This window comes from Rhea americana, unplaced genomic scaffold, assembly GCF_003343005.1.
Source record: "Rhea americana isolate MKP2758 unplaced genomic scaffold, rheAme1 scaffold_118, whole genome shotgun sequence".
Lineage (NCBI taxonomy): Eukaryota > Metazoa > Chordata > Aves > Rheiformes > Rheidae > Rhea > Rhea americana.
Genome location: NW_028185239.1, coordinates 2,586,592 through 2,610,060, shown reverse-complemented (window position 1 = coordinate 2,610,060; position 23,469 = coordinate 2,586,592). Strand labels below are relative to the sequence as shown.

Genomic DNA, 23,469 nt, shown 5'->3' with positions numbered 1-23,469 from the left:
CACACACAAGGTTTCTTCACCACACTAAATCCCTTTCTAGAGGCTCCTTTGCACCAAGTTTCTTACTTCTGTTATTAAAACAACATCTTCAGTGCAAAAATCAGCTCTAGCAGCAGCAAGAGCTGGAGAAAGGACTGATCAAGAGGCTTTAAAAAGGCAAAATGACTTACCCACATGACCAATCGGTGCAGGAGCTGACAAGAGGAGGGGAGAGGGAGAAAAAAAGAGAGAGAATGAGAGAGAAATATTACAAAATGTCACAATTCAGCCTTGCTGTTATCATCAGACAGAATAAAATGCAAGGCAAATACAGATACTCACCCACCCATCGCCTCCTTTGTATAGGACAGTTTCTGGAAAATAAACAAATSAATAAATCCTAAACATATTTGAGAAACATAAGGTGGAAGGAACTGAAATGCACTTTATAACGCTTTCTTCCCTCCCATTTGCCAAAATAGTTCTTTTTTCTTTGTTCATATATTTGCTAASTTCAAAATCTATTAGCAAAGCCCCTAGTGAAAACAGAACGGACCTTGCATTTCCCAGATACAACTTGAGATTTTAGAAACTCAGTCAGAGACACTGTAAGGAACRGTAGGTTTGTCAGAAGATACTCTACATTTCTGCATCGGCAGCAAATGCTCTGTTGAGTGCTCAGCATCACTATATACCCAACATTACTATATACCAGTCTATACTGTTTTTGAAAATTTAGGCTTAGAGCTTTTTAATTTTCTTGTACAGATCTAAAGGAAATACACCAGATAGGTCAAAAACAGAGCCAGAATATGGTGACCAGATTCAAACTTTCTTATCTGAGTGCAAGCTAGCAATAAAATCCTTTTCAGTAAGAGGTCTTAAGAAATGCAGCGCTTCTTCTGGCTACATGTCTGCAGATTTAAGTCATTTTTWAAAAATACAATTATAGCTTAAATCACTTAGTAGAATTAATTAGATGACTTTGTTTGGATTATAAAAGTGCCAGGAAAGATATTTTTTCATTTATTGGTGTATCAAGGCTAAGACAGGGCTAACCACATCAGTATTGTCCAGATTCTTAATGAAAATCTTCATAATATTAATGAAATTGAGTGTAGAGAGGAGCTGCAAGAGTTTCTGAAGTGGAGGAAATCCTGAACAGTTTGTAGCACACAGATAGCTGTTGAGGAATAGTGCTATATCCTGGTGCTACACCAATGTAGGCAGAATTTATGGAAGAGTACTGTCTAGAAACAAAGTCTGTTTTTCTCCCTCTGGGTTTTTTCTTTTTGGAAAAGAGTTTGGGGGTTCATTTACTGGGTTGACTTTCTCTGCACAGTCAATGTGGATATATTTTTCCGTAAAAATACAACCCGAACTGGGTCAACTTAAACGCCTACTCTGAAGTCAAAAGTACAATAAACTTAACACACAGTATTTCCACTGTGAAAACTCCTCTGCAAAATATCCACATGTGTTTAATGACCTAAGGACTGACATTCCAAGCTCCCCCGCTAATTTTCTTTTTGTAAAACAGGAGTGAAAAAGGTAAAAAAGACTTCCCAAGCAGGCTAGCCTTCTTATTCTTTTAGCCTGTTTTCCTAAGGAGGTGCATGGGTAGTCTTCTACTGATTAGGAATCATAGCAATGTCTTTAACTTTCTCTTCTTCCTAGGACATCAGTGGGCAGTAAGTGTGACCGCAGCTGGAGAAGAAGGGCCAGAACAGCAGCCTGGACACCAGGCTGGTGAAATGCTGATTTTGGTCAGTTCACTTTTCTGTGTTCTTCAGCCAATCTTAAATGTACGAGTCCATCAGATGAAGCAGTTGGAGATGCTTTAATGTGAAGAACCCAGGCACAGTGAGGCCAGTTTTAAGTGACAAACGAAGAAACTAGCAGGATCAGGTAGTCTAACTGGCATGTCTAACTCAGAGTCCATAAAACTGTATTGGAAAATTCAGATATTCAATAAGGGGTTGTTACCTTACTCTTTACAGTGCCTGTACTCAGCTTTAAAGCACTGTGATCTGCACTAATTCAGAGACTGACTCCCCCTCTCCGTTCAGAAATTCATATTCAATAAATAACCCTTTTGGTAATTGGTACTGGCTTATGAGAACTGCAATGCCTAAATACCAAAGAAGGCCTCTCTTTCCAGGTACTGTTAAAAACAAACCTGCTTATCAGCAGCTCCATATATCCTTTTAACACCGCTGCTAGTCAGTACCCAGCACCTTTACTCACTGGCAGCAGCGGCCAGCGTATTTACACCTGCTTTACAGAGCGAGGCGACGGAGGTGCTCCGGCCAAGGTGGCGTCGTGGGGGCAGCGCTGGGGAGCTGACRGCACCCAGCTTTCTGAGCCCAAGGCCCAGGGCTTGCCCACTACGTCTTAATACGGCCAAATCTTGTACTTCCACAAACTGTAAGGATTAAGGACTGACCAAACCCGRGATGCCGTATTATTATTTCAATGGCCAACGCATAGAAATACAGACGTGGCACACACTGTCTTCATGTCTACATTCGAAAAAGCCAAACAAATTACTCAGCTTTCATCCAATTTTGTAGTGAACTAGCAAAGCCTAATACTGCACGACAGGCTTTGAATGACAACCTCTCCAAGGGATAGCTGGATTATTCCTTCATTTACCTAATTCAAGACAGAATATTTTCTTCTCAAAAATCAAGACTTTCTTTGCAAATTAAAGTAATTTTAAAGGAATACATGCTTTAAATGACTGTTTAAGTGACCTGATTTCACCATTCTTTCTCAGACAAATAATATCCCACTAGATTCAATAGCAGTTTTGTTTGAGAAATAAGGTTTGTTTTACAATGCTGAACATTTCTTTCAGCTGAGGATGTGAAAATGAAGCATCTTCCCATTGCTAAACTGATAGAGTCTGCAATGTTTTGTAGTGTGACTGCTCTCCTTTCTCTTAAACATCTTCTTTGAATTCTAGTCTGGGGTGAGGACAAGTACTGGCATACTGAATTTCACAGCAAACATGCACCTTTTTGTGCTAATTAAAAGCCAAGGGCTCTAGAACTCTGATTTCGGCTCTGTTCCTCATTTAGTACGCAGTACTTTGCCAAATCATCTCACCCCTCTGACTCAGTGCCTTCATTTGCAAGATGGAGTTATAAACATTTTCCTACCTACCGCACAAGGATCTGCAAGGATTAATTAACATCTCTACCCTTTGACTATGTGAAGGGATCTATAAATAGCTGTGCATAGTAACCTCGCCAAAGCCAGAGGGGATGGCTTTCACTTAGTGAAGCTGCCTCTGCAGATGGTTTGTATAAAATTAGTTTAATCCATTGAAGTGAGACTTTCCTAATACTATTATACCAACTTTTCAAAAGCTGGCACTTGGCACTAGTCTTTCCCCTTTTCAACAGACTGCTCTTTGTTTTATATAATGCAAACTTACTGAAAATTTATAAAACTCTACAGCATTAAAAAGAGACTATGACAATCATCGAACCACAAATAGTACTGACTGGATGCACGAGCTTCTGCAAACCTGCAGAAAAGCAACCATGTAGGATACTCGTCTGATCCTAYGAGATTATCTTTATGCATAGAAGACAAAATATCTTTCCTGGAGATAATTCCAGACGGAGGAAGAAGGTGGAGAAAATGTCAAGGAGATTGTAAATAATCTCATATTAGTTTAATCTCGCGTGTGTAGAACTGTATCAAGTATGTTTCATTTAACACAGCTGTACACATCATTTCCAAAGGAAAGTCATAGCAAGAAATAATTCCCTCTTTGCCTGCCCTGATCCCCCATGTTAGCATGATACAGCAGCACAGTTCTTAGAGAGGCAGGGCCAAGGCCCGGGGTGGGGGGATTTGAGAGGCAGAGGACAATATCTGGACCCAAAACTGGAGGGAAAGGCTAGAGTAGAGAATGGTGCTCTGAGGGGCAGACTGGCAAGTAAGGTGACAGTATGGTCTACAGGCTTGAGGAAAAGAGATTGTTTTAGCCRCATTCACTTTGAACTGAAGGCTAGAGATCCACGGAAAAGCATTAGAGACRAGCTAAGGGTCCAGTCTGTCCAAAAGGAATCAGCTCCACAGCAGCACAGAAATGATTCCTCAGTCTGTGTYCATAGGCAATGCTATGTAGAAGTGAGGTTCACCACAGGGAAAGCAAAGAACAAGATCCGCAAAGAAAAGGAGCTGATCGGACAAGGATGATGAGGATGAAGCATTGGTTCTGAGCTCACTACAAAAGTTTCCATGGTGTGCCAAGAGCCAAAGAGAGACTGAAAAGGAAGATTTAGGCTGGAACTGGAGGAGAGTGAGCGGATGGAGAATTAACACAGAAAGAACTTAACAGACGAAAGGGAGATAAGGCAAGATTTGGAGAAACAACAGAGTTTGGTTCATTCATTTGCATTTGTGTGGTGTAGAGACTAAGACACACTTCCAATACAAAAAGAAAGAGTCAAGAGTCGATAGGACAACAGTAAGTGCAAAGATAAGAAACAGGTGAGGGAAATGTGAAAGAATGGCTCAAAAGAGAACAGCTGAGGRAAATTTTTTGTTCCTGTAAGCAGGCAGGGAAAGAGAAAGAGAGAGAGAGAGATTTGAAAGAGAGCAGAGGAGAAGACATTTCTTCAGATTTAGTAGAAGCTGGAGATGTCCTGTGCAAAGAAAAAAATAATTAAAGTCAGAGTAATCAAAAAGGTACTGGAGACTGTGAATAGGATATTTGATTAAACCAGAGAAGACACATGCTTAGCAAGGAAGATCACAGAACAGGAGAAGGAAAGACAGCTGCCTTCTGCCTCAAAGGAACCTTACAAAGACAAGATCAGCTACAGCACGAGGCAGTCAGAAACTACTTCATTTGGGAGCTAGCAGTTACAAACAATTCCCTTCACTGGGGAGCTAGACCCTCCCTTTGAACACAGCTCAGAATTCAGGCAAAATCATCTTATTTTACATTGCCAAGTGCCTGCTTCGGCAGGTGAAGGTGGTACTTTGATACGTTATCCATTAAGGCAGTCTAAGGCAGAGCTGCCTACTACTCCTTTTATCTTAGTCTCCCTCACTGAGCAGCTAGCCTGTGCTCTGAACCCACTGAAACAAGCAGAGCTTCTGACGGATTGAAAAGCCAATACTAAACAAACGTACTGCTGAGTTAATGCAATTCTTGTTCCTTGGTCCCGCTGCTTTTAAGGTTGTCCTTTGGTAAGTAAGTAGCTCCTGTCCTGGTGATTCCTTGATTTCTTGCCTGCATTTTATTTCTGAGATAAAGCTGTATTACAAACACCTTTCAATGACTAACTTAGCACACACCCCACTAAAAGGTGTGCACAGCTCACAGATCTCCCTCTTAGCAGCATCCAAAGATCACATAGCTCTGCTCCCTTTGGAAGGGATTCATTACCTAACCTGTGTTATCACATATCTCACATCCAGCCCCATTCAGATATGCCTTGCTAAATATGAGGCTATATATGAGTCCTCAGCAGGCATAGCTGAATATTTGCTCTTTTAAGTTTCATGAGCTCCCTTGATTCTTCATTTCTCATGATACCCTTTCTGCACGTGCCTTGTTGTAGATCAAATCTACAGGGAACATTAAAACATTACTTTCTGAAATGTGATTGAAATTTGGAGAAATTGAGTTTGAGGCATGCATCTACCATAAAGGCCTCATCATCCTATACATGACCATGCTGAAAATATGGGATTCAGACAGGAGATTAAGATGGGACCATTGCAGCACCACGCATTGGCTGCATTTTACTGTGGACTCAGGAAGGAGATTCTACTTCTCTTGGAAAGACAAGCATCCACCCCAAATTTCCATTAGAGTCTCTCGGTAAAACCTAAATTTCCTAAACTTTCCAGGATTTGTAAAATACTAAGTTTCAGAATTACAATCAATTTTTAAAATGTCACAAAATTAATARGTGAAACAAAACAATTACAAAAATCACGCAAGTCGGTGAGCCTCTTTGCTTGCTTGGAGTGCCTTGCTGAACAGAAAGGTCCCAACAGTTACCTTAACCCATCATGACTGACCTGGATGTGTGGGAGTTGAACAGATGGTCTACGACTGTCAGCATCTGACCTCCTATCCACCCYCCAAGAAATATTTTTAGCCATGTTTCAAGCTGTCCATTGTACTAGTAAGTCACACAGTTACTTCCTGTAACTGTCGTCACCCATGCGGGAAAAAGGTTTATGCAGACCAAAGCAAGGTTAAGCATCAGGCACGGCCCTTCGTGCTTCATAGAGGTAAGACGTCTCTTGCTCCAGCAGGAAAGCTCTCTTCACAGTTACGTGCTTCTTCCGCATCGGCTTAACTGCTTTCTCTGCCTTTTGAGAATAAGGACACTGACACCACCACAAACACTAAATGCCCAAAGGCCAAAGTCACGGGGTTAGGAGATCCTCTACGTCCTAATGAGATAGGCATTTCTTTCCTTTGACTTTGCTTCTTCGCCTGCCAGCAGCAGCTTGGCAGCTATACAGCAATACTGTCACTAACACAGAATCAGTCTCCCATGTATTCTGCATCTTGATCTTCACTTTTTTTCCAACCCTGCCCCTGGGCCCGTATATGCAGCAGTCTATTGTTTTGCTGGATAAAATATATTTTATTTGATAGACATATCAGTGTGGGTTGGGTTCAGATCACACTGGGAATCAAAGGGATAGTAAGTAAGAGGCCGTAAAAATGCCTGAAGTAATCACACAACAAAATCTTCAACATTTTTTTAAACATAGCCAAAGGCAACCTTCAAAACATCAGTGTCAGCTGGATGTTACAATGTGACTTCTATTATAACAACAGTAAAAAGTCTTATACTGGACATGCACATGTGTTCTGTTCCCCTGCTTGTTGTGATACAATGTCAAGCTAATGAAGCTAATGAAGCTAATGAAACCAAATAAGTTTATAAACATTACTTGATAAAGGCTGTTTCTTATTTTTCCCTCCACTTCTAATCACAGCACATATACCAATTATATTTATAGCAAGACCTGACCTTGTGCCTTAATCTATGATTACATATGCTACAAGTCACTCATCACTTTCCTAATGTGAAATCATCTGCGGTTCCATCAAAAAATTAAGTAATCATGGTAGCTGCAAAGTATTTGCTATAAAGTAATAGGTACTCACCAACATCTTTCAACAGATGCTGCATGTTTACAGTGTATTCTGCACATTGTGCTTGCTTTATAAAAACTGCAAACTATGCTTACTTCACGTCTGGTTTTTTTAACCTCTCAAAAATATCTTTCTTCCTGCCATCCCTCCAGGGCTTTCACCTTCAGTTCTTTTAATTTTGTACCTTCATCCTGAAACATTCTGCACAGCGTTTTCTGATACAATTAGTACAAAATGCTGCCATCAATTTCCTATATTAATTGTTTTGTATATACCAGAGGTAGGCGAGCCTCAAGGTGCGTACATTTCTGCTGAGAATACCACAAAGCCCCTGTCGCCACCAACCTTCTGAACGTCACACATCTCAAGCAAGCAGATCCTAGCAGTCAAAAGAAGAAACAAGGGAAGCACTGGCAATTAACTCTCCTTTAGTCTTCTTACTGCAGGAATAGACCGCCAACGGCTACTCAAACCTCCGGTTTCTTTTCATTGTGATTAACAAGTTGCACAGAATTAAAGAAAATTTGTAAGAAAAAACAAGCAAGAGAGTTTGTTTTTTTTTTTTTGGTAACTAAAAAGCCCATTTTTTGAAGAATTCCAGAACACACAGAAGAAAAGGAAAAAAAAAAAATCTTCTCTAGAGGAGAATAAAGGAGAAAAACAAAGGAATCAAAACAATCCAACTAGCTACTCCATATTCCAGAAACATTGCATTATTTCAGCAATTTATAAAGCCAAGAAGTATCTCTAGCAGCTATATCAGTACCTTATAAAAAACCCTGTCATCTGCCAGCTGTGCACGTTTGTTTGAACAGCCGACAGATTGTGCTGGTTTGGCAGCAGTGTTTCAATCCTGTAACAGGATGTCCAATGCTCCTGTGGAAAACTTTAGTTACTTTTGTGTTTCTCCCCTTTTGCATCTTTCAAAGATTATCTATCAAGAATGTTAAACACAGCCATAGTCACACGGCAGAGCAGGGGCAAATTTTGGCAATATTAGAGTTCTAGACATGAATCCAAAAACGTAAAATGACTGTGTGAACAGCAAAAATGCTCTATTATATAGACTTATATTCCAGATGAAATACAACTACATAGCAAGGCAGACAAGCTGAGTTAATTTATATGAAACAAAGTTAAGAAGAAGAAATATACTGCAAGCAAAAATTCCCTATGCACTAGAAGTATCTTCTCCCTTTGCATTTCTGCCAAGATTTGAAAAGGTGGAGGGATAACAGAATCCCATACTTGATAAATCTACTTAATCACCAGTGAAAATAAAATTAGGCTAGTATTCATCGCATGTAAAGTATTTTTATTTAGCRTCATCACACAGAACATGGCATGTACCACACTTAACTAAAGAATAGCAAAACACTGCCTTCTGAGGCCTACCTTCCCTTCCAAGTAGGAACCATCTGATGGGTAAAGAGCCAATCTATGCATGCCTTCACCAAATTAGTCAGGTCTCTCTGATAGACTCATAGAGCTCAAGAAATATTTTTCCTGAAGAAAAACATTACAGTTGATTACTAAAGGACCAGAGCTCCAGCTGACATTCAGTATGGAAGTTCATCAGCAGCAAGAGAAATAGCATTGTTCTTTATATAAACTAACCCATGTTGGAGGAGGCATCGCAACATCCAACAGTGATTACCAGGGATTAGGGAAAAGGGCAAGAAATAAAACCAGGAAGGCAGGCTAATAACRTGTCATTTAGTTACACTGCTCAAAACTCTGCACTTCAACAAAATCAGCATGAACAGCAATCATTTTGCTGAACTGTTATTTATTGAGAGCAAACTCCACTGAATAATCTTACCTACTTTTCATATACACTGAACTCATTTTGAGGGAGAGGAAAAACCCATGCCATACAGCACTTCTGAAGATAGAATTCCATGTTGTCACCCACTGAAAAGTATTACAGAGAGAGACTCTAAATTAAGGCTGCCAGAAATGGCCAACATGCACAACAGAGAAGAGGTGGCAAATCAGTGCTACAGCATTACTAGCCAGCATATAACAGAAAGAAGCAGAAATACTTTCATCAGTTGCAGGCTCTAAACCAAGCTGTCAGAAGTAACCACAGATGATTCACAGAGTCTGGACAGCAGAGCAAGACTAGAAACAAGTGTTATTTAATGAGGCATAAAACGGCCAGACCAGGAATTTACAGGCTGAACAACTACCAACCATGCATGCTGCTTTTCTACAGTGCAAAATGGAAGTGATTCTTTCAAACAACTGAGAATGTGGATTATTTGCATGTGTCCTCCTTCAAGGTACTGCGCATGCTGTGAAATGATGGCCGTCTTCACTGTTAGGTGAGAAATGCTAGGCACTTTGTGGAATCAAGCCTAAGGAACTGAAAAATAAATGATAGCGGCTGACCCTGAGGAAATGAATGGACATGTTGTAATAAGAGAGGAAAAAAAAAAAAAAACACAAGTAAAACAAATGCTGAGCCATGCAACTTGGTCAATGTAGCTGGTGAAAGCAGCAAGAGCAATAGATTAGTACATGCTGCTTTAGAAAACATGCTCAGTCCCGCAGACCTAGCTGGGCCTCAACGCACACCATCAAATTAGACATTAGCAAGCAACTCACAATGTGCCTAAAAGCAGAATCATGATACCTGCATCTGGTCGGACTTAACTCGCAGAGCTGCTTTAAAGAGGTTCCGCAATTTGAAGACCATCTTGTACATGTGAACACGTGAGAAAGAGCAATTGAATCCATGCTACGTATTAAAAAATACACCACTAGACCTTTTGAAGCTGGCTGACCACAGAAGGGATAGGGTGTTCTCACCATCATTTTTTGGTTCAAATTTAAATCAAATCCAAGTTTATAAAAGGCATTTGACAGACATCTGACATTCACACATTGGTGATATCAGTCAAAAGCACTCTAAAAGCAGACTGGTCTGCCATCAAATGAGCTGATACAGTTGTCATCTTTTACCAGTTGTGCTGAAAGTAAACAGGATTAACAGTCTTCTCCTGGAATATTACAGAGCTGAAGAGAAAATATCTAGCTACAGAGAAAAAAAAAAAAGAAAAGAAAAGAAAGGAAACCTAAATTATATATAGTTCATCTGAATAAATCATCAAATATAGAGCACTTTATCTGATTCCACTGTAATGTTAAAGGAATATACTCAAAATGTGAAGCAGGAGTGGGAACTTACATGTACCATTCTACATCTCAGAATCATCCAGATTTTGTTTAATAAATTGCAAAACAATGAACTCCTACTATATACCACCTCACCACCAAAATTTTACCTAAGTCAATGATACATTCACTGTGTACATAAAAAGTCCRTGTGGATTTTGTTTGTCTCTGGCTTTTGGCAACAGTACCATGAGRTCATAGAAGCAGACTCTGGCTAGCATTCACCTGTGAAGACTAACATGCAGCTCAGAAAAAAAAAAAAAACTCTCTCCATTATCTGCAACAGTTCATACTAGCATCCTCAGTGCACACTGCTAGCATAGGAATCCATAAAAAGGCAGAGAGGAAAAATAYCAGCACATCCATACTATAGAATCACAGAATCAGTAAGGTTGGAAGGGACCTCTGGAGATCATCTAGTCCAACCTCCCYGTTCAAGCAGGGTCACCTAGAGCGTGTTAGACAGGGTTGCATCTAGGCAGGCCTTAAATATCTCCACAGAAGGAGACTCCACAACCTCTCTGGGCAACCTCTGCCAGTGCTCCATCACTCTCACAGGGAAGAAATTCGTCCTCATGTTCAGGCGGAACTTCCTGTACTTCAATTTCTGCCCATTGCCTCTTGTCCTGTCACACGGGACAACTGAGAAGAGTTTGGCCCTGTCCCCTTGGCACCCTCCCTTCACGTACTTGTAGACATTGATATAAGGTCCTATATTAGCAGAACTTTACTGGTTCTATGGGATTATATATTTAAGATTTCTCACAAGTTTCATGAAACTGCAGCCACAGCTTGCAAAAATACAGAAACTAATTTTAAGTAAGATGCATATGCCACCAGACATGTTAAAAGTCTTTTACCAGAGAAAATTGTTTTGCACTGAAGAAAGATCTAYTATACTTTAAATGTGCCAAATTAAGTTAAAACAAGATTTTTTCAACTGAAATAAGAGATCATATCCAGGTCTTCAGCARTTCATTTTCCCCCTCAGATTCACACTCTAGTTCTAAGCTCTACAACTCCTTGTGCTGAGAAAGTCACCAATCGTCTTGATAAGACAGAGTCTTTTACATTTAAAGCTCCATTCATTTCAGTAAGGCTACAGTGTGCAGACACGGCAAACCTATATGGCAGTGTAAAGCATCGAGTAGGTACTTCTGCCATACATCCTTGGCAGAGGCAGAAACACAGCACAGAAGCTCCTGCTCCGAAGAGTCATTTGAGCTGAAGAACCCTCCATGCACAGGTTGCCACAGGGAGTCTGTCACACACGGCAGAGGGCAACACATCGCAGCCTGCCTCATGTCAGGCTGCCTTTATTTGCGACCAACATACCTATTAAAGACAACACTCTCTTCATCATAACTGTGTTTCCTTCCATAAGATTACTTACAACTTTGCTTTGAGAGCCTCTGSTCTCAAAATGAGCTGGAATTCATCCCATGTGCACACTTAAAAWTTCTCACACATCACTGCCTGCACACAACAAACTAAATATTGCTGMAGGAGGTTGGGCCCTTGTTCATGAGAAAACACTGTCCGGGTGCTGCACCTACCTTCACGATCAGACTCCGGTGCTCTTCTGATTGACTGAAGTTGGTGCCTATTTCAAGAGGACTCACTGTTCCTTCCTCGCACAGGCTCATCCAGGTCTGATATTCTTCACGCTCCGGTAGTCTATCCCAGAATGTCTTGAAGACTTCCCAGACCGTTTCCTGACACACTGCAGGAACAAGAGAGGCCTGGTGTTAGTACAGCAACAGTGCTGCTGTGGCAGAGTTAATCAGGATAGTGTAGTCGAAACACTGTTTGCTTTTCAATGCATTAATGTACAGAATACAATGACTATATGTATCTAAATGCAAATGTGTAGGACATTAAATGGACTAAGAAAGAAAATCTGGTGGATCTTCTCCACTCATACTACTTCCCTGAAATTTTTATTGATGTAAGTAATTTCCTCATTAAAGAAAAAAAAAAAAAAAAAAAGAGAGCAAGAGAGGAGCACTTGCTTCCTCATAACAAAGAACAGCAGTACTTTAACTGAGTGAACCTGTCCTTGATCAGTGGGTCCAATTTTTAGAAAATTCAGAAAACCAAAATGGTAGGACAAACGTCTTTGGGGAAAGGAGAGCCAGCATTCAATTTGTAAGAACGATAGCTGCACTGAACAAACTTTTACAACCTCAATCAGTAATGCAATTTCTTGGGATTCAGCTTCACATGGAATTTAAATATGTTTCAGAAATTATAATTTTATTAATCATTTTTWAAAAAAAACAAGGCAAGATAATGACACAACAACATAACATGCTAAGAAATAAATCAATGTCTAACCCTATTGTGTAGTTGGACTGTTAAAGGACCAGACATCTGTGACTGGACAGAAGGTCTGTGAATTGAGGGTTAAATTATCTTGTACTTCGGCTGCTCTAATCTCCTTCTCCTGCGTATGCTCTTTGCCAATCAGAGCAGTTGGTCACATAATGCCCATGCAACAACCCCTCTGTGACCCAGGATAACTGAAAGAAAGGAAGATTTATGGGATTTTCCTTGTCTCCTGGAAGAGACCAACTTTAAAATGAGAACAACTTTAAAAATCACTGGCAGCAGGTGCCAGCCTAGAGTAGTTGCAGACAAACCTCCTTTTCAGCCAAATCTGATTTCACTAGCTATAGACAGCTTGGCAGAGAAAGGCTTTGCTTTCAGAGAAAGTCTTAACATTGTAAGCAAAACCTACAAGGGACTGACTTTGAATCTCTAAGAAAGCTGTTTTCTTAAAAATATACTCAAGATTGCCAAAACCAACCTTATTGGTGCTATTTCTCTTTGTGCCGTGTATTCTGAATTCCAAAATCTCATATACTTGTGTGAAATTTAATACATAGATGATGCATGAAATTGTCTCTTCCTTCTACCAGGAGATGGACATTTTCCTTAAATGCAAACACTTTATAAGTAACAACCTTAAGAAACTATTTCAAGTACACGTTTAACACTCTTCTGATTCTGGTATACTGATTGGCAGCACGAAGAAAGAGCTCTCTCCTCCACCCCACATTTCAGTCTATCAGAGCAGCTGAAACCATTTCTCCACTGTAGAGTTCTCTATAGATATTTGTTATTTTCACACCACGCTCCTGACAGCTTTTCTGCAAGGAAATTAGCCTTGTGCCTCATTTGATGTGTGTGCCTGAAGTTGAATACAGTGCTCAAAATCTGCATAATTAACTATATATATTTCCTTCAGCTTCCAGGTGGCTAAACTTATCTGTAAAGTACAATAACTTGGTAAGGAGTATTGGAGATGCTCCTGATCAGTTTTGCTTATCCACCTTCACCAGAATTAAAAATAATATAAGTTATTAAAAGCAACTAGAAATATACAGCAAATCTACAAGTATCCATGCACTCTCTCACCTTCCCCCCATGACCACCTGTAATTCCTTCCTCAGCAACTGAGGAAGCAGGCTCTGAGGCAGGGACCACGTCTTCCAGTTTGCTGCTATGAGCATCTCCTTTACCATCCCACTGGTAAGAGCTAGGTGTCTGAGGAAGGACTGAAGTCTAATTTCAAGTCTAGAAGTCTAAAATAGAGAATATAACTTTCTCTGATTTCTTTGGATAGTATTTGTATCCTGCGTTATGACTAATGGACCCTTCAGTCCAGGTGCAACATTGTACAGCAGCTATCTGGAAATCTGTCTGTGGCTGGGATGAGTCCTCAGGGGCTACAAGTGAGAGTCTAAGCTACAGCAAGGGCTTGCAAATTGATAGCAGCAGCTCTATAGTTTTCAAATGGCAACAGACAAAGGATTGGCTTTCCAGCTGCAAGTAGTATTTGGCAGTAATAATCAAGGCAGTTTTCCTTAATGCTCTTAATTAAGTTTAATCTCCTTTTTAAAATGAATGTGATGGGACAGCGTCTTGCCTGAATACAAGCTGCTGCTGCATGAACAGTTGCCCCAGTCACCTGCCGACAGATTAGGGATTTGCTGGGCACCCATTCATTTGGGATTAGACACCCCACTGAACTACAGTCCCAAAGGTTTTGTACCATCTGTGGGCTCCGATCCCATTAATCAAACCTAAGCTGTCAGGACAGGGTCATATCTTCTGTGGAAGAAGAAAAAGGGATGCGCACAAGGAGTCACGTTCGGTCCTTCCTACTCTCTGTTACACCTGGCCGTTTCTACACAAGTTAGCAAACATGATGCAAATCACTTCCATATTCAGAAACAAAAGATTGGCCCAAAAAGTTGACCAGTATTTCTGCTTCCTGAACGGTCATGGCCAAACACATGCCACGACTGCCATGTAAACGCTGCTGTTAGCCTGGCCCAGGAAACTGCATCCCCAGCCGCTGCTTGGGGGACGCAGTCATCCTGCAACCTTCATACCCAGCTTGCCCTGCCGGTGTCCTGGTTGGGCCAACTGGCCAGCGGGTAAAGCAGGAGATTGCTTTGCAGGACCACAAATCCAGACTGCAGGGACTCGACCCAACAGCTGTCCCCAGATGTGYTCAATCACATGGTTTCTAGGCGCAAACCCACAGGCTGGCTAAGAAAAGGAATAACTTTGTCGCAGTCTCCCCCATACACCACCTCAGCACTTTATACTTACACAAGAGCCGCCACTCCAAGCACAAAACCAGCACGGTTTCCACCGTGGCTCAAAGCACAACTGACACACGGAAAGAAACACGCTTCGGGCTCCCCCCTTCCTTCGGGCACGTCCGAAAGGGAGCCCCGTTCTGAGCAGGGCACGGGTCATGCGGCCGCGCAGGGCAACGCGCGGGCACCATCTTCGCCTTGCGCTCCGTTTCGTAAAAAACGCGAGCAACCTTCTCTTGACTTCAAGGTGGAGCCTATCGCTGTCGGGRGGTCGCAGCACCTACTGGTTAGGGAGGGTTTTCAAAGCGCTCTTGCCAACAAATTCTTCAAAACTCCCGCAGAAGAAAAAGGTATTTTTCATAAATAGGTTCCAGGCGTGCTAAGCCCATGTAGGCAAAACTTGGAACCATAAAATTGTAAATAGAGTTTAACATGACTTGAAGGGAAGCTTCAGTAAATAGCTGTATTTTATAGTATACAAATAATTCTCCATCCTTCCTTTCTGACCAACCCAGCTCCACAGTATCTCTGCCACATACACTACTATATTCTCTGACTGGAGCAATTTTCAACTAATATTTAAAATGGCAACCCCTTCAGAACAGAAAATAAAAGAAAATTTTAATGGGGGGGGGGGAGGAAACACTATCAGAGCTTAGAATAAACTGACGGGAGCCCAGCAATTCAGAATTAGGACTGAAGCTGCCCATTCGATACGCTACGGTGTGTTGACGTATCCAAACTATTAAACAAAACCAGAGGAAGCTGCTCACAGTACAGGCCTCTAATCCCCAGCAAACAACGCCGATTAGCAGCATCGTAAAATCGAGATCAGCCTTTTAAGGCAGCGAGCTAAGAGCCTGCAAGTCGCGCGTGGGCGGAAAGGTAAAGCTCCTCCAGAAAACGACTTCCTCCATCCTACGGCTGGGATAACAACTCTTATTTTAGGGTTAAATGAGCTCTCAGCTACTTTGCAACTTTCCTCTGAAGAGGTAAAACAAAAAACAAAAAACAAAAAAAAAAAAGAGAGATATTAAAAGAAACAAAAAGCTCCCTGCGAGAGGGGATATGATCATTGCAGCTCTTAATAGCAGGGCACAGGAGGGGGGGAAAAAAGGCGGGGAGGATAATGTTTCATCCACAAGAAACGTGACCCTACAGCTGCCTCTGGTGCAGCTGGACTGTCCACGGCGCTTCTCCGGCTCCGGCTTCACCGCATCTGTCTCTCAAAGGAGCAACACTCAGCTGCTCGCCGCCCAGCGCCTGCTCGCTCGGGGCCTTGGGCGGCGAGCGGGAGGGGGCACRGCCGGCGCCCCTCGCAGCGGGCCGGCCACGTGCGCGAGCGGGCCGCGCCGCAGCTTAATCCTCCGTCAAATCCCATTAGGGCTCCTTCACCCCGCGGGTAGCGCCGCGGCGGGCAGAACCTCCCGCGCCGAGGTGACACGGGGCCGAGTCCCCCCGCCCTTCCCGCCCCCACCGCACGGCTCGACCGCGCCGGGCTTTGGCAAAGGCAACAGGGAGAGCGCGAGGCGCCCGCCGGACGGATCCTCCCTCCACGGACTTGGTCAGCGCCCGCGGGGATCRGGGATCGCCTCCACCGCCGCTGCAAGGCTGCTGCTGYGCRCGGGCTGTGGGCTGCGGCACGGCGGCCTTCCAGCACCACCACAGCAGCCCAACTCGCGCTAGCTAACGCCGGCGAGAAAAGGCCTCCTTCAACGGCGACCCGCTCGGCTCCAGCGCACGAACTGCTCCCTCTCGTCGTGCTTCGGTGACTAGGAAGGAGGGCTTTTAATGAGAAAAATCAAGCTTTTCGGAAGCATATGCTGACATCTAGTAGTCGCGGTGTAGAGGAAGACGGAGCTAGAGTCTCTGTCAATAAACTTCAGAATTTGTTGGCCGTGTACGAACCGGACAAACCGTGCCAGGGGAGAAGGGGAAAACAAGGAGAAGAGGCTCACTCAGCCAGAYGTTTTGATTTAGGTACTATACGTTTGTTTAGCCAAGTGCTTTCTGTGATTTGTGACAGTTTGCTTTCATCATTATTCAGCAGCATTCGAAAAAAACTTGTAGCATTCAGGGTTTCAGCATCAAATTGAATCTTCACTCTTAACTTTGTCCATCTATACTACATAAATAACATCATTATTTCTAACACTTCACTTAACTGATGTGAACCAACACAAGAAATAGGGAGAAAATCTGGATTCCGGCTTGAACAGCTCAGCCCTGTGCCKGCGATTACCACATCTAGGAGTTATTATCCCATGTAAAACCTCATTCCTGAGAAACACCTTCTGTGCTTTTCAAAGGACCAAAGTGAAGAGGTCCTCTTTGTCCCTTCCTCACAGTGTRAAAATCCAGCATCCTTTGGTTTACCTGGTTAACAGAAGCAGAAAAGGGACAACAGTGCCTTTCTCCATGCTACCTTGCAAGCCTTACCTTGTTTCCATTTTACTGGCTAACTCAATTTCCACGATCTTCAGCCATCTACCAGCATTTTATGCCAAAGGAAGTGGACAGATATATTGACCTGTCAACCCAAGGTGACCGGTCAATCCACAAAATAATTTTTATTTAGCAGAAGCTTGGGCTATCAACTCCCTGTGTGTAGTACAAAACATTATTCAAAAATAACATTACCTTATACCATGCACTCACCATGTGAAATTCACACTTTCACTAAAATTTCACAAACTCTGTTTTGTGAAACCTACAGCTACCCACTAGACACACCGACTCTGTGCTCATCAAAAAAGTCCAGCTACAAACTAGCACTAGATTCATACGAAATCTCCAGCAACAACAGCAGTATTGCTACCATTTTAAAAGGACATATTAAAACAGTCTATAAGACCCAGTCCACAGGCTTTGAGTATTCGATCTACAACTATCTGTGACTGATTTCCATCTTTATGTGCTGCCTCTCTTGCTCGTTCCCTCTCTCTGTAGTAAGATACAAAACCAGCCAACAGAATTAATTTCCATATATAGTTACAAAAGATGCAAGGAGTACTGAAGACTAGAGATAATCATAATCCCAGATTCGGTCCAGAAGAGACAGAAAATAATGCCTATTGCTTAACATAAAATTCTCTCTGTTCTGCAAAGTGATCAACTGTAGGAATAAGTCAGGACTGAAGAAATCTGTCTTCTAGACAGCAGATAAAAGAGAAACAACTGCAAAAACATCCCTACTCTTGGCTGGTACTTCCATCTACTACAATAATCACAGTCACCAATGAGCTGCCATACCATTAAATAGACTTCAAATGTTGCTACTGCTACTTTAGAGAATACTGATGTTTCTCTGTATCCTTGTATTCTGCTGCCCTTTTAAATTGTTTATGATTCACTGTAATTTTTTTCTATCTCTTAGGATTATCCATTTGAATAACAGATCTCTGGATTTGCAGGTCTGCCAAGCAGTACATGCCATGAATGTGACTGTTTTCAGGAGAATTTTGCCTTAAAAAAAAAAAAAAAAAAAGTGTAGAACTCTGGGATGTGAGCACTTGGCTCAAAGCCTATGTTAGAAATGCGTATCAGTCAATCTCCACCACTAACAGAGGCGTTAGCAAGCTAGCAAAAGTAAATATAAAGCTAGGAGCCACAGACAGATAATTATAGTCCTGTCTGGATCCTTCTAGGGTAGACACAGATAGAACAAATGTAACCTGGATAACCAGGTGTAGGCTATCAAAGTCATTCCTTCCTTTAACAGATACAGAAGAAGATTCTTAAAATCCATACTAAAAATGAAAGCTATTTTATGAATCCAAATTTTTTGTGTACTACCATATTTATTCTCTTGCAGGGTCAGTTATTTTTCTAATCTCTGATACTAGTTGACCTCTAAAAGCCAGACAGTGACAACACTCTTAGAAATATTTTGTTGACAGTGCACAGATAAGTGAGCTCATCTTACTATTTTATCACTGCTCTGGTTAGCTAGTAAAACAGTTTCAAGAAAAAGCAGGTACACAATTCAAMAATGCTTGAGGAAGAGCTTTACTGTGAATGAAAGTAACTGCATTATCAACTCTCGCTAACCACAGATGCATTTACTCAGGCTGCAATTAAGTGAACCATAGCAAATACTCTTGATGCAGCACAGAGCTGCCAACAGAATGAAGAAGGTAGGCTGCTTGAACTGGACCTTGCTCTACCTGCTGTTATTTAAAGTCATCTCTGCTTCTTCCAGTAATCTTTTTAAAAAATTTAACATGCTAAGGGTGGACATACCACCTCTGCTTAAGAAGTCCTTGTGGACTGCAGAGACTAGAAGAATCCAGTAGGGAAGCAGATGGATTCGGGTAGACGGACCTCTAGTTACGAATATGATTTTGCAAGATAAAAAACAATAAAAATCTGTAAATTATCRCTGACATTTTTGCTTATGCTGTATTGGCCCACATTACCCTTATTGTAGATAAGAGGGGTGACTGCAGTTAAAAGCACATAACACGGATTCATTTGGAGCAGAACAAAGAGCAGTCGCATGTTATTGGTTGGATGTAAACAAAAAGTTGGCAAAGCCTGTCAAACTGTCTGTGTGATCTTTAACATACCTGTCTGAAGGTGGGCACAATTTAATATTTGAATAAGGCTCTGATCCTACATAATTACACTTTTTTCTCTAAATGTATTCTTTAAATTTACTTTTACATATACGTTCAGCAACTCCAGGTCCTGTTTTTCACTGCTGTGAAGAAAGCAGCAACATAGAGTACATGATCCGTGTGAAGCCAAACCCACCAACTCCAACAGGCTTTGGAAATGGACCCTCCAAAAAAAGCAGAATCCTCATTAAAATACCCTTGTGGGGCTTTGAGAAGCAAGGGAGACTTCTGAAAGGGTACCTGAAGTAACACTTAYGTAGCAAGTTTCCTAGATGCACATATTGTGGCTGGAGTGAGAGTTAACTAGACCAAGGTAAAACAAATCACTAGAGAGTGGCTATAGAAGGGAGGTAGTCATGGTACAGCGCAAAAAGAAATAGTTTCCAAAAGAGGTCTCCATATGGACTTACCCTGATAGGCGACCAGTTAGCCCAACCGTCACTTTGTAAGCTGAATTTTAAGAGTGGCCTCTACACGATCAGAGGAGCACAGCATCATTGATAYGGCTGGAGAGCAAATGTATTTGAGCTGTGGAAATCAGCCTCCTTTTGCTCAAAACCATTTCTTTACATCCCTGTACACCGGTACTCTGTGATACATACAGTCCTCAAGAACTTTATTAGGAAGGAGGGATTTCTGCTGAGGGGGCAGCAGCATTACCGCAGCTATTGCGGAAAAGATGAGACTGAAAAAGGGGCTCCCACACTCCAGCAGTGAGAGAAACGCCTTCATCTTGTGACTGTTGAGAGAAAGGTATTAACCCAGTGAGCAAACAGAAAGGCTGATCCAGCATCCATGGTGGATGTCTGGGACTTGAGGGATTACAGGCTCAATACCCACCTTGTCTCAAGCTTCGCAAGGCCTTAGGTAAGTTATTTAAGGTAGAATTATTCGTCAAAGTGATGCAGGAGACTGCTGTTCAGTTTATGCATGACAGTTTTACCACTTATATTAGTGCAATGATACAAGCATAACTACCAAGTGGACAGAAGCCAGTATGGCCTTCTTGCTTCTTTTTGTAAATTTAGTCTAAAATACTTTCCTAAGCCACATAAACTTTAAATAAAAATGTAAATTTTTAATTGTAAAGGTTTTTGATTACATTTTAATAAGCTTTAAATAGAAATACAAAAAGGCATTCTTATTCTGGACAAACATGCTGTAAAGGGAATTATAGTGACTTAACTGTATTATTTTAAGGTAAGGCCTAAGTGTATTGCTGCAGTTACCAGTGGGACTTGCTTGTGTATGCAATCAAAAGTCCCATTAAACATGTCTCTAAACATGTTTTCTTCTACTTGATAGCAGCTGTAGGTGGTAGCAGCTCTTTCTTGTTTCTCTAATAGATTATGTGGAAATGCAGTAAGATGCCATGAAGTGTTTGGATGGTAGAGTAAGGAGAGGCACAAATACCAGAAAGAAAAGCTGCTGGACAACCTTAGCTTTCTATTCCAACCGTTTCACAGACAGAAGTATTAAAATACAACACGCTGCCAAAATATCTCATCACAGAAAGAAGCTACTACTGAGACTRTTTTAGATTTTCAGAGAAGACTCTTCTATGCTGATTTATGCCTCTTAAAAGAAAGGCTTCACCTCTTTCAGTAGTGTCACAGCCTAATATGAAGAGATTGGCTCTTTTCTGGAAGATCCCTCTGTGAATTCTGCTACAGCTTTAAGAATACTAAATAAAAACTAGATCTGCTGCTTAGTAAACCTGTGCATAATGCCTATTTTTCTGACCAAAWTGTTCTATGAGAAAGGATGAATGTGCCTAGCTCAGTTAATACCAACTTTTTAGCTCAGATTAATTTGCCATGAGGAAGGTTATCACAGAAAAGTTTCTTGTCTAACAACCTATTTCCTATTGTGCCATTGCTATTCCTGCCTTTAAAAGCTTTATGTATTAATTTCTTTTTAAATAGCTATTCTTTATCAATTACCCACAAAAGGCACACTGACTGCATCRTTCGTGCTCACTTACCTCTGAGCCTGAAGTATTTCAGATGGTTGGCAATAGCCTGCTCAACAGATTCATCAGGGCAGATCTTAACTCCGGGAAACAGAATGGATCGCTTCCTTCGAAGCAGCACATGGCTGGTGACCTTTTCAGGCTCCAAGATGCCATCAGATTTTTTCAATTCAGGAGACTGAGAAGRGTTTGCTAACTGTGTGCCACCGAGTTGAGGGGCTGGAAAAGCATCTTCAGCCTGTGCTTCTTCTGCAGTTGAATAAGCTTCTGCTGTAAAATTAAAACCACGCAAAAAATTCTTAGATAAGATAATGACACATTTATATGTATCTTAATGCGCCTTAAAGCCTTTGTTTTGATCTCTGAAGGACACARCTGTGCTTTCTTCTGTTAACAATCCATTTGCTCTTCCCCAAAACCTGTCTGTATGAAAAYAGTAATATTTAAAACAACCTTAAGCTCTTCACAGCATCCTATCAAATGTTAACATAACCCAAAGCCCTAACTCTGTAAATGCTGAATGTTTCAAGCTGAACTGCTGCGATTTAGCTCCTTTACACCAATGGGACTACATAGGCAAATAAACAGATGTGGTTGWCAGCTTGCAGGACCACAAAAATAATCAACTAACAATTCCTCTTAGTCCATACAACCTTTCTGCCAAAAATGTTTGATTTTCATATCTCTTGCTTTCAGTAAGCTGCCTGAATCAACACCTAGCAAGTACCCCTTCTATCACCACCAGATGGGTCCCCTCTTGAAGGGAGCGAGGGAAGGGGAAAAAGAAAAAGCTTATCARCTTTAGCTTATAGCTTTTTAACTTCCTCTTACAATATTTTGTCCACATCACTGCAAATGAAACCTCACAGCAGAAGAAAGAACGTGTCTATTCAGGTTTAGCCTGACAGTGTAATTTTCTGTCCTCCACAGGTATATGATTTGAAGTTAGCTAATTCCACTTTTTTCTCCCCTTCCCCAAAACATAACTAAAGAATCACAATGAATTCATTCATTACAGAAAGAACAGTAATACATCTATAGCATTTTTCATTTTATAGGTTACAACCTCATTCTGCATCATCCRAATCAGTAGCACCTTTGACTTTGATGACTGAAACACGAGGAACATGGTTATTTTGAYGGTATGCTGCCAGTCAGCTCCAGAACAGAAGACCACTGTCAGATGGTATGTCAGAGGGAGAAGGGAACGTTGAACAAGGTCACTACTTCAAAATGCCAGTCTCTACCAAAACTGACACATCTTCAGTGCCCATACATAAAAGCTGGAAAAACTAGCATCCTGTAGCTTCATTCCACTCCGTTAACACGGCACAAACATACAGTAATGTTTCCTGGAAATCACTGCAAGCTCTCCATGTTAACACTCATACCACAGCACAGATTTGGCACAACATTTTTCTGTATTGTTCTACTTCTCTTTGTTCTAACTAATGCCAAGGCATATTTTTATTTCTACACACTGTCATGGGTAAAACCTTTAAAACAAGAATACGAAGAAGGAAGAGTTCTGTTTTACCTGCAACAATCTGTCGATCTCCTTCAATCATTCTCAAAACCAAAATGCAGAGATAGATTTTCCAAGGGACGTTGAACATACTTACTGTGTCCAAACACCAATATATAAAGAAAAAAAGAGAATCCCTTTTAGCAAGAGGGCTTTAACATATCCTTGATCCAACCAAGAGCATTGCCCTTTTTGAAAGTGTCTTGATATCACATATTATCTTCAAAAAAAGAAAAGAAAAAACATTCAGTAGGTGTGTATCCTAGGACGATCTTCTCTTCCAAGAGAGTATTCCGCTTCAGTGATAAAAACAAGGAAAGGTGATGAAAGCAAGCTCTTGGAGTTAGCAGATGGACTGAGACAATTTTTTAATTTTAAGCTGGCCAGCTAAGCTCTTTACCAGAGCTTGTCATACCATTAACAGTCCAAAC

The 23,469-nt window shown here is 41.3% G+C and overlaps 1 protein-coding gene across 1 annotated transcript in view; it reads right to left on the bottom strand.

The window, feature by feature from the left end:
• Positions 1-23,129, bottom strand: part of IMPG2 (interphotoreceptor matrix proteoglycan 2) — a 52,929-nt gene extending 29,800 nt beyond the window's left edge. The window contains exons 1-5 of the mRNA XM_085318950.1: positions 23,051-23,129; positions 21,526-21,783; positions 11,866-12,032; positions 322-353; positions 171-194 (exon numbers count right to left, since the gene is read on the bottom strand). Of these exons, the coding sequence (XP_085175076.1) occupies positions 171-194; positions 322-353; positions 11,866-12,032; positions 21,526-21,783; positions 23,051-23,129 (560 nt within the window). The remainder of the gene's footprint in view (positions 1-170; positions 195-321; positions 354-11,865; positions 12,033-21,525; positions 21,784-23,050) is intronic.
• Positions 23,130-23,469: the final 340 nt, after the last annotated feature.